Source organism: Melanerpes formicivorus, unplaced genomic scaffold (genome assembly GCF_026170545.1).
Source record: "Melanerpes formicivorus ecotype bairdi unplaced genomic scaffold, bMelFor1.0.p_v2 SCAF_4, whole genome shotgun sequence".
Classification (NCBI taxonomy): domain Eukaryota; kingdom Metazoa; phylum Chordata; class Aves; order Piciformes; family Picidae; genus Melanerpes; species Melanerpes formicivorus.
This window is the reverse complement of record NW_027142356.1, coordinates 39,892,093-39,903,710: the sequence shown is the minus strand read 5'-3', so window position 1 is coordinate 39,903,710 and position 11,618 is coordinate 39,892,093. Positions and strand designations below refer to the sequence as shown.

The 11,618-nt window shown below is 47.8% G+C and overlaps 1 protein-coding gene across 4 annotated transcripts in view; it reads right to left on the bottom strand.

Annotated features, from left to right (window-relative positions):
- Nucleotides 1-215: 215 nt before the first annotated feature.
- TUSC3 (tumor suppressor candidate 3) overlaps nucleotides 216-11,618 on the bottom strand; it is a 57,195-nt gene continuing 45,792 nt past the window's right edge. For 3 of the 4 annotated variants that reach the window (XM_068137751.1, XM_068137749.1, XM_068137750.1), the window contains 4 exons: nucleotides 10,917-10,980; nucleotides 7,259-7,333; nucleotides 5,833-5,923; nucleotides 216-498 (listed from right to left, as the gene is read on the bottom strand). In XM_068137751.1, the coding sequence (XP_067993852.1) occupies nucleotides 483-498; nucleotides 5,833-5,923; nucleotides 7,259-7,333; nucleotides 10,917-10,980 (246 nt within the window). In that variant the 3' untranslated portion in view covers nucleotides 216-482. Of the gene's footprint in view, nucleotides 499-5,832; nucleotides 5,924-7,258; nucleotides 7,334-7,408; nucleotides 7,541-10,916; nucleotides 10,981-11,618 lie in introns of those variants that run through there. The other variant, XM_068137752.1, reaches the window with a different exon arrangement.

The window sequence follows — 11,618 nt, the reverse complement described above, 5'->3', positions numbered from 1 at the left end:
GTAGAGCCCTGGGACAGGAGAAGGGGACGAGGATGACACCCCACCCCTGGAGGCATCTGAAAGGTGTGTAGCTGCGGGGGTTGGAGTCATGGTGTACTGGTGGACTTGGCCATGCTGAGTTAAGGGCAGGACTTGAGTTTCCTAAAGGTCTTTTCCAAGTGAAGTGACTCCATGGCAACCTCCATGCAGGTTAATGAAAAAGCTTTCAACAGAAGCCCATTGCAATGAAGTTTATTTACAGTCCTGACCACACCACCTAGTCACAGCTCTTTAGGACTTTCCAAGGACAGGTTTATGTTTCTATAAATTACAAAGCCACTGCATAAAACCACATCCAGTTCTCTATCAGCATACTACAGAAGTTATCACAAGACCAGAGGAACCAAGGAAAGACTCCTGAACACAAGGAACACTGGTGGGCAGATAGCATCAGTCGCAGCTTATCCTCACGGTGAGCAGCTCTGCAGGAGTGCCTCTTGAAGTCATTTAATCAAGAAGCTGAAAGGAAAGAAAACACAATTAAATGCTGGGGAATGCACACAAAACACAGCAACACAGCTCTCTGACAAGAATAAACAGACTTCAACACCCCTTTGAGAAGGCATTTGACATCTCTGTCACAATCTCTTGAGGGTTTATGTTCCAGTTAGTGATTGCTATGGAAGCACCAAAGTTACCAGAACTGGAGTGACTGAGACTTCAATTTGCCTAGTAAGAAAATAAAACAGCAAAATCAACTAGCAACATCTGCTCCCTCTCATCAGGTTCTTCCTCTGCTCTTGCTGCTTACAGCAGGAAGGACCTTGCCCAGCATGGCTCAGAGCAATTGCAAACATTCTGCTTTTGCTGCTGAAGTAGCCTCAGAGTGGGGCAGGGATGGAGGACTTGGCAAGGCTCTGGAGTGCTGCAGACTTCAATTCTTAGTATTCCAATAAACAAGGAAGTTTCAGATGCCACTGCTGCTCCTCTGCTGCTGGAGGAAACCTCTGTCGACTTCACAAGCAGATCTGTGTTGTGTGCCAGAGCTCTCTAAGCACCCAAGAACAGCTCCCTGATAAGCTGGGGGCTGGGAACACAGCAGGGCTTGTGTGTGGCTGCTGAGTTAACCGTAGAGGCACAAAAGCAGGCAGCTGCTGAATGGAGGAGCTGCTTCTCTGCCTCCAGCCTTGCATGGGGCATCTCTGTGCAGTATACTCCAGCATGCACACGTGGTAGTAGTTTCATCAGTTCTCCACCTTGGTATAATTAATTAATCATTATAAAACATAAATACAAGTGTCAGAGGCTTAAAAGGCTGTGTCTGTATAAAGATGTTCCCTGCTGGCAGAAGCTGACAGGCTCGTTAGGCAAGACACACAAAGCAAGGCAAGCAGATGGCAACGGGCTGGCTGATGGGGGGGCGGAAAGCGATCAGCAAGAGGGAAGAGCCAGCAACAACTGCAGGGAAAGGTGGAGTGCAGGAGTGAGAGAATGCTGAGCACATGAGCCTGAAAGGAGAACCCAGCTCTAGAGAAGATGTGCAAGACCATATGTAGGAAAGGAGCTGAGAGAAGAGAGAGGAATGCTGGTGATGACAACGATTGGGAAGAAGAGTGGGAATGGCTGAAGATCACACCAAGCAGGCAGGCTCAGGAGAGGTAAAAGGCTGCACGACAAAACCACAAGGAAATATAAACAGGGCAGCAGGCTCTTGGATAAATCCTCTGCCACCAGAGCTACTGTCTCTTACTTTGTCCACCAGTGAATGCACCTTTAGATGTGAAGAGACTGAATATGGCCAAGGGGAACAGCCCACGTGGTATGGGAGGCTTTGAACAAGCTGAAGAGGCCAGGGACACAAAGAAGGAACAAGCCTACCATGGGAAACCACTAAAAGCCAAGACACCATAAAGCAGAGCAGAAGAGGTGGAGGGGCAGGGATTCTGGCAAGTCTGGAACAACAAACTGGACAACATCTGCTGGGGTAGGGCTGCAAAGGGCAAAAAGAACCCAGGGGCCCTTATGCAAAGCAGGGGAAGGCATAACTGGAGTGACCGCCTGGACTAGCTGGCACGGGCAGGAGTAAGGCACTGCATGGGTTACAGGAAGGCCACCAAAGCAAAAGAGGCCTCTGTGGTGGTGGCAATCCCTGCAGGAAGGTCCTGCTCAGAGAAGAGCCAAGTGTTTGCCACAGCAAAAGCACCCTCCTAAGAGATCTGCTGTGCAGCCAGACCCCTGGAATTCAAACCTCCTGTGCCTTAAAGGGCTAAAAGCCAGGACTACAGGTGGACACTTCACACAGAAGGGAATGTGGAGGTCTGTGGGCTCAATGGTTTAGATAACCAGAGGAGACTCAGCTCTCCCACCTTCCACTTGGCTGGGCAGCTTTCCTGCTGCAGAAGAGGGTGTTTGGCCATGTTCAGAGAGGCAGTGTTGGAAATGCTAAATGTCAGGTGCTTTGTTCTGACTCCTCTGGGGTGTTCTTTTCCAGCTTTGAGAAGCATTCTGATTCATGCTGCTTTCAAGTAACCATTTGCTGTAGACTTGACTGTGAACCCTGAGTGTTTACAAGTGGTAGATTTGCCAGTTCATAAAGTTGAGGTGAAGCCACTTAATGATGCATAGAATCGAGGTGGCAGAGCTGAGCAGATGCCAGCAGTGCTCGTGTTTATTAAGAGTGGGCCTATTTCTGCAGATCCTGTTTGTGCTTACTAAGAATTCACCAGGGTATTTCCAAGAAATAACTACTCCACTTAACTCACTGGCATCAGTTTGCTGATTGCCTTTCATGCCTTAACTGAAAACTCTTCCATCGCTCTTTCCAACCATACTCAAATGCAAAGGCCACAGAAGTTAATCTGACAATGAAAAACTCAATTGCAGGTACCAAAAAGACCTTACAAGCTACTCAATGGGCTGGTTAAGGAAAACTTCTATGGAAACTGGTACTCAGGTCATTTAAATTCAGGTTTAAAACCCAGCAAACAGTACAAGGCAGACTTGAAAGGACAGCTGGAAGAGTCAACAGTGGAACTGTGCTAGGAGCTTGCTCCAAAACAAAGCAGAAGGCAGAGCAGGACAGTCAGCAAGCTGCAGCCAGAGCCAAAAGTAAACCTGAGAGACTTCTTGCAACATCAGTACACAGTGGATGCCATTTTTGCCTCCCTGTGCTCTCAGAGGAGCCAGTGCCACCAGTGCTTGCCTCCCAGTGTTCCCATTAACACAGCACTGTGCTGGGGCACTGCTGCCTTCTGTTTGCTTCCCACCACCCTGCCTCACTCTTTACCATTCTGTCCACTTTTGTTGGACTGAAACTGCTTAAAGTGAGGTTTCCAGAGAGCCCTCCAAGCTCTTTCTTGATTAGCAAAGCTCCCTTAGAGTTCATGCAGTGGACTTATATTTCATAGTCTGTCATCCCCTGTGTATGAGCTGACAGACAGAATTCTGTGTTGAGGGGATGCAATTCTATTGCTGTCACTGAATATACCTCATTTTACTTTAAAAATTGGGGTGAGAAGGCTTCCAGGGAAGATTCTTCCAGACACCAACAATCCTAGCCAGGAAGCATTATAAAGGGGAAGAGCTTCAACAGTGTAGAATAAAATGACTTTATCATCTGTCACCAATCAATGGCAGCAATTAAGATGAAAGTTCTAGCAAAATGAGAGATGTCATCTACTTCCTGTAAAGCAGGTGGATTAATACAGGCATGGCAAGCCCTGCCCTGGCACAGCTGGCTCCAGCAGAGAGACCTGTTCCATGCTGGCTTATCCATCTCCTCTGTGCCTGCTCCCTGGCTGCCCTTCGTGCTGACCTTCATTCTGCACCACCTCTCCTGCTCCAGTGCTTTGCTGCATTTTACCAGCATCTTAATTAAAACATTTTTCCCCCTCAACCCTAAGCTTCAAGAAGAAAATTCTGCAGAAGGAAGAATCAAACACTAAATTACAAAATGTCTGGGGTGGATGTAAAAATGCAAGCCAAATGTTCGTGTCCTTTCATGTGCCCCCTGAAGAGCACCCTGAGAGCCCTGCACTCCTCTGGCCACTGCTCTCTTAGGAACAGAAATTAACAATGACAAAGGCAGCACCAGAGTCAGAAAAATAACAGCACTCCCTGAACCTTTATTTATGCACATCAGAAAAGGAAAGAAGTCTTTCTGCAGTTTTTGCTTCTTGCTTTACATTTATCCTCCTCTGTGCCAAATTATCTTCACCACGTGGAGGCCAGCGCACAGCAGGCTTTGTTTCCCTCCTTATCCACACATGCAGCTGCACAGAGGACTGACTTGGCTCTTCAGTACAAAGAACAGAAAAGTCTTTTTGTTTGGCTATTTTTTTAGAGTAGGCCTGTGAAGCAGATGCCTGAGGTTGTGTATGGAGCATTAAAACCAGGTCAGTTGCCTCTAACTGTTCAGGCACAGCAACAGAAACAGTTGTGCTTTCTGAGAGACAGCTATCGTGCCTTGGTGGTGGTGTAACAGGCAAAGCTTCACCAGCCTGAGGACAATTCAACATATAGAGACTCACAGTTTCAAGGTGCAATCTACAACCAGTAAAAGTAGGAGGACAGACTTCTGTCCCATCCTAAGCTCTGTCTCCACTGGGATTGATTGATGGGGCATGGTAGTTGTTGGAAGCTCCTAAGGTGTTCAGAGAGAGATGTTCATCTAAGTTAAAATGCAAGATGGGAAACTAAAGGGGGAGGAGAAACAGTTTTAATGCTTGGTCCTCCTTACTGTCTTGCACAATCACTTCATTGCAATTCAGAACTCTGCACAGAAACCAAAGAGGCTTCTCTCAACACACACTGTGAAGATGACATGGTGGCAGAGAATCAATGTTTATTTAAAATAACACAACAAAAACCAGGGTCAGAGTTACCCAGGGAACAAAAACCCCACCCCCCTGAAGGATTCAGTACTTTGCAGGACCAGGTAGGTAAATGACACAGCTGGGGAAACCAGCAACTTCAATTTGGTCACAGCAGAGGCAGAAGATCAGTTCTGGTGCTGGTTCCCAGTAATTCTGCACTGAGGGAGAGACCCCTGGTGCAAGCACTCAGAAAAGCTGTGCAGGGTTTGCAGACTGCACAGGGATACAGGCACGCTGCTGAGAGGTGACAAGGACACTCCTGAGAGGAGAGAACTGCAAACGCACCCAGCACACCTCTCAGGCTGTGCTCAGCTGCTGGTGCACTGGGGCTGACCTTCTTTGGCACTGCTTCTCCAGGCAGCTCACAAGCTGCAGAACAAGCTCATCAGGCCTTCTGGTAAATCTCAAGCACCCTCTGAGTGCAGAAATATTTCCTGAGATCCAGCCTGAGCCTCCCCTGGTGCAGCTTGAAACCATCTCCTCTGGTCCTGTGCCTTGCCACCAAGGAGAAGAGGCTGCTCCCTCCTCGCTCCAACCTCCCTTCAGGGACTTGTGTCATTCAGAAGGACTCCAACCCTGCTTTCCCCTCTGGTGTGGCTGACAAAAGCAGAGGCTTCTTGGAGTGACAAATCAGAGCACTGGTGGCAAGTCTGGTGTTTTGATGTAGATCTTAGTTATAAAGTTATACAGGTAAGTATCTACTAAAGGTTGATAAACTCAAGACCTTTCCTCCTGCATTGCTCAGGGGCAGTGCCCCAGGTCTGTGCTCACACCCACACAGCTGGTCTGCACTCACTGCCCCGTGAGCAAGCTTTCCAACCCCTTCTGGTCTGCTTGAACTAATAACCACTACTCCTGCTTCTTCCAGCTCCCACAGGCTTCACTGCTGGACATTAAAGACTTTGTTACCTGAAAGCTTAACTTTCTTAAACTGCTGCAGAGTCCTGCACTCTATGAAATGAGACTTCTGAGAGCTTACCTGTATGGGTACCCGTGGTATTTGGAGCGGAATATGGACAGCAGGAAGCTGAAGAAGAAGACCACCAGCCCCAGTCCCACCAGGCATATGACTGGAAAGAAAAGAACCCTGGTCATCAGCACATACAGGGCTTATAACTGGAGCCTCTGCAAAGAGCATTATTTCTGTCAGCCACTCATGGAGAGCTGTGCCACAGCCAGACACAGAACTGCTCCTGCTCTGCCTGCTGGTGCCTTCTGTGCCCAACAGGACTCCACACACAGATGGGAACAATAGTTATGGCTCTTCAGAAACAACAGCTCCTCAGGGTGAATATGTTTTCAAGACAAGAGAGGAGAAACTGGCATCTCAAATAAATGTGGATGCAAACACCTCACTGCTGCTACCAGAGTCCATGTGAATCAGAGCTAGCAGGCAGTGTGATCTGAGGTGTGTGTGTGCTTCTGGAAAGCCAACCACATCTGGAGCAAGATCTGCTGGCTGCTGGGATCCTGCTCTGCCCAGCCACCCAGCTGAGGCTGCAGGCACAGCACAGGCAGGGCAGAACTCTGTTACCTGCCTTTAGTGGCTAAACCATTTCACTGCTGCAACTTTCAGCACTGTTAGCCAAACCACTTCTCACTCCTAATTTGATAGCAATATCAGTCTTCAGGTTTTGTAGATAAGCAGCAATAGATGCAGACTGGCACCTCCCTCCTGCTGGGCTTCCACCTTCCTCTGGACATGTAACACCAAGGAAAGGAATTTTCACACTTCAAGCTCTTGTTCTTCATGACTTTCAGTATCATTCAAGAGCCAAACAGCATCTCAGCCTCTTCATCCTGGTTGGGTGGTCTATAACAGACTCCAACCAGGATGTCTGCCTTGTTGGTCTTCCCTCTAATTCTCACCCACAGGCACTCAACCTGATCATCCTTGATCTCTAGTTCCATGGTGTCTAGAGCCTCCCTGATGTACAGGGCCACCCCTTCTCCCTGGCCTGTCTCTCCTGAAGAGCCTGTAGCCATCAATTGCAGTGCTCCAGCCATGTGAGTCATCCTACTGCATCTCTGTGATGGCAACTACATCATAACTCTCCTGCTGGAGCAAGGCTTCCAGCTCCTCTTGTTTGTTGCCCATGCTGCATGCATTAGTGTACATGCACTCCAGCTGGGCTGCTGGTTTCACCCCTCACTCCAGCTTATCACCCCCAGACTCCTGTCTGGGGGGACTGGTTTCAGCCCCTTCCCCCTTCTAATCTACTTTAAAGCCCTGTCAATGAGTCCTGCTGACTCCCTTCCTAGAACCCTTTTCCTTCTGGGGGATAGGCTGTTCTCATGTGCTAGGATCTTTCTCCTCCTCTGGGACGGATGTTCTCCATCTGTTGCCAGCTGACCTGGTGCCACAGAAAGTTCCCCAATCACCTTAGTTGCAGTACATAACTTACTTCTCCTTTTCCCAACATCCCCTTTGGAGGTCGCAGCTTCATTCAGGAGCACCATTCCCATGGTGATAGCAGCATCTGGGTTGCCATTGTCAAGGTAAACAGCAAAGGTGTGGATACCTCAGAAGCCCAAAAGGGACAGCCATGAACACAAACCAGCAGTATCTGTGTATCAAACTGCAAATCCCAACCTCTACTGAAGCAGTGCACTCACCCATGCCAAGAATGTGTAGTGAGAGCTTCCTTTGGGCAGCCCAGGAGTAACAGGAAAGGAGGTTCAAAAAGCTGTAAAGGAGAAGCTGTTAAATAGGACACACAAGGTTTGGAGAGTCACAGAATGTTCCCCACTACCTGACAATGTTCTGTCTACTGGGAGTAAAGGATTGTGGAAAAGGCAACCTGTGAGCCCCAGCAAGCACTCGCTGCTGCTGCCCACAGTCCACTGGCTGGCTGATGCAAACTGAAACAGCTGCACCGCTCTGTGGCCCTCTGCTTTCACAGAAGACATCTCCTCAGTGTCACATTGCTTCAGAACTCAGCAGAGAAGCAGTTTTCAGTCACTGCCAGTGTTTTATGGTCTCATTAGAAGTGGTGCAAACATGAACAAGTATATAATGACCAAACAATTTCAGTAATTTAGCAGTATCTGAAACCGCTCCCTTAACTGCTTGTTTGAAACTCTACACAGGAAGGAATCGCTACTACTGTGCAGAACAGCTGCTCTGCAGAGCTGGCAGGCCCCAGTGCCAGGCTGCAGCAGGAGTCTGTCCTGGGAGCTGTAGCTCACAAGTTCAGGAAACACAAACTGATCCTTGCTTGAGGTTGGATTTCCAGGGATTACTCACCCCAGGGCTGGGCAGCAGGATGCTTACAGCTGCTAAGAATAATCAGATGTTTTTATTTATGCAGACAGAGCATTCACAGGAGGTACTGAAACCTGCTGCATTCATCAACAATACCTGCATCCTCTCACATTATGCTTGCACTAATCCTGTCAAAACTCAGATTAGCAATTTTTCATGTTAGACCAAAAATGTTCCAAGACCTTGTGGAGGGTTGAGAGAAGGCCTAGCTCTCCCTCCCCCACAAAGAGGGAAAAACCCCACAGCTAACTCAGCTGGAGAAGCAAAAGGAATGCTATACATTACAAGCAAAAATGAAATGCAGGTTCTATAGATACACAGCAGACAGTGTTTACAGTACATATACAGCAAAGGAAAATACAGGAACAAAACTGCCTCCTCCGGAGAGCGGAGGGTTCCCCTCTGTACCCCCCTCTCTCCCCCTACCTCCCTTTTTTCCCAAAAAGGGCTAGAGAGAGAGAAAAGGTAATTAATAAGGATGATATCTTGTTAGGCCTCAAAGCACATGCAGGATTAGTGCTTATCTGGTCCGAGGTCAAACTCTGGCTGCTCAGAAGCAGACAGGCTGGAAAAGCAGGACAGAGAGAAACTGAGAAAAGTTCCAACTGAGCTCAAACTTGAAGCTGCATTCTACCAAGCTACCAATGAAATTCGTTTAGAATATCTGATTGCTTTCATTATTATTCCAAAGCATTCAGCCAGAGTGTCCCAGCACTGTCCCTTTCTTAAAGGCACAGCCTCAAACAGTCACAGACCTCTGCAATTTCAGTTCTACAATTTCACTGAAGCCTGAGCAGAAGGGTTTAGAAATGTCAGTGCTAACATCATCACTCCAGCAGAGATTAGCAGCCTGACACAGGTCTGAGACTTCCAAATTTCACATACACAGAAAAGTCAAATGAAGATTAATGGGATTCAAGAAAGAAAACTTTGATGGGGGAAGGAGGCAGATGTCAACAGGCAAGGTCAAGGAAATGTAAGCTCTGACCCAGCTCTCGGCTACCAGAAGCCTTAAATTGGACACTCCTCACAAAGCCTCTAAGCCAAGCACATTTTCACACATGCACCAACTGTAAGGTCACTTCTGTGAGCAAATGACTATAGACAAAATATTGTGAGAAAACCAACCCTGGAGTCCAAGAGCCTAGGACAAAGGCAAAAATTGCCCACTACGATTAAGATTCATGAGCAGAGACTGGCAACCTCCTGTGCTACTGCTCTGCTTCAAGCAGGAAAAAGAGCTGGAAAGAATATCATGCGTTCAAGAGGAGGTTGGACGTGGCACTTGGTGCCATGGTCTAGTCATGAGGTCTGCACTGACAGGTTGGACTCGATGATCTCTCAGATCTCTTCCAACCTTGGTGATACTGTGATACTGAGAACTGTTCAGTTCTCTGCTTTCAGGAGTTGCAAATGCAGGAATATTCATGAAGCAAGCAAGCTGCAACAAGAAGGGCTGAGAAAGAAAGTGATCAAATCCTGCTGTGTCTTAAGACAAGATCCTACTGTAGCGCCACCCAGTAACTTGGTGTTACCAGTCCTCACTTAGAATCACACTGCATTTCAACAGCTACCCAGGAGTGACCTTGTCCTTGCTCTTACTACTAGAAAGGGAAAGGAAGCAACCAGATGAAATCTGTGCATTACCAGTGCAGACCTGTCTTGGTTTAACTCCAGTGCATCCTTTAAGCTTTACTGGATGAAGTCAGTGTGCTCCTGCTTATCAGCCTGACTACTTCCTTGTAATCCCTGCTTTTTCTGTCAACGCTTGCTGAATAAACAAACCACCACCACTACTGAAGGGATAAAAAACATACCAATTCTTTCATGCATAACTGTTAAAATCTGTCAAGACTTCCTGTCACTTGTAACATTTTTGTGCAACCAAAACCCCAGCTCAATACTACTGAGCCATGACACGAAGCTGTAGAGAATTCTTTTTCAAGTGGCAATGAATGACCTTACTGAAAGGATTCTTTCAGGCAGCTGCTTAAACGTGGTTAGCCAAGTTCTCACTTTAGAGAGAGCCTCTGCCAGCAAACAGCATCACTTTCATGCCAGAGTGAGACAGACAAAAGTTTTGTTTAGTTTGAATCTCAGCCTGCTTCTGGCTTCACCTTTCCTGCTCTCAAGCAGCCGCTAGGGTTCCACCAGGCACTCCAGATCAGCAGGGAATGTTCCCCTGCAAAATACCATCCTAGCTTTGCAGTTCTGTTTTCCCTGGCTATCTGTACATCAAATAAGCTTTCACAGGGAGCAGAAGTATTGCCAGATGAATGTAATGAAGACATAATAACAGTTCTCTTCAGACATCAAAATACAGCAGATGAAGGCAGATTGGGAAGCTAGAGGACGAGCAGGACCTAAACCAATGCCACCTGAGGGAGAGCAGAAGGGAGCAGCTCTGAAATCCAGCCACTACTTCACACTGGGAAATGCTGTTTCCTCCCTCTTGTTCCCTCTAGAGAAAGGATCCTGTGATGCAATGACTGGTTTAACCGTGGCTAATGATGACTACAGCTCCCTCTGACCCACTGAGAGCAGGCCTCACAGTCTTTAGGAGAGAATGGTGATGGAAGAATAAATGGCACTGGTTGCAAGCAGTGAACTGTTCAGATTGAGTGGCAAAACCCCCACTCGGCAGTAAACCTCAAGAACACTGAATATTCATTTAAACATCAAAAGCAATCCAAAAGACCATACCTGCTCTAAAGTTCAGTGCATTCCCTGTTTGAGCAGCTTCACCTAGCAGCAGCTTTCTCAGCCTTTGCTGCATTCATCACCAGTTTGAAGGATACTCAGCAGAAGAATAATGTGGGATTCTGCAACAAACTGGGCCTGGCTGCTTCCGTGGATGTAACTCTGCAAAACAGGAGTGGAACGACCCTCGTTAGAGCACAGAAACCCACTGGAAAGGGCACAGCTGGCTGTGTGAAAATCAAAGTCAAACCTGGGGTGCAGGAAAGGGCAGCCAGCAACAGCTGCAGGTGAGCAGCACAGTGTCTGGGCAGGGCCACTGGAAAGCAGCGCTACACCCCGAGGCAAAGCCCTTGCACACATAATGCACACCTGCCAGCTGAAAGCCAGCTGGTTAAAGTGTTAAATAAGGCAGGGGGCTACTGTCTGCTGGGGCCTTTTTGGGGGAAAACCAAACAAACCCCCTCCTCCCCCCCCCAATAAAAATACAGCTGTTTTGCTTTTCCCTCTGTTAGTAGGTAGATTATTCTTTTACAGTTCCCTACTAATAAATCTCCCTCTGAGTGATCAGTCCAAGGCATTGTTCCCCAAGCGTGAGGCAGCTCCAGGTCTCCTTTGAGCTTGTATTCACAGACACCTCTACAGAGGTGCCCCCAGGCCAGCTCTGGGCTGCAATGGCCCCGAGCAAGTGCTGACATTCATGGCCAGCTGTGTCATGCTTCCCTGACACAGAAGGACTTTTCAAGGGCTTTTGAGAAGGAGGAGTTTGTCTCCTTTTCTCCATGCTTTTTTGTGCTTCATCA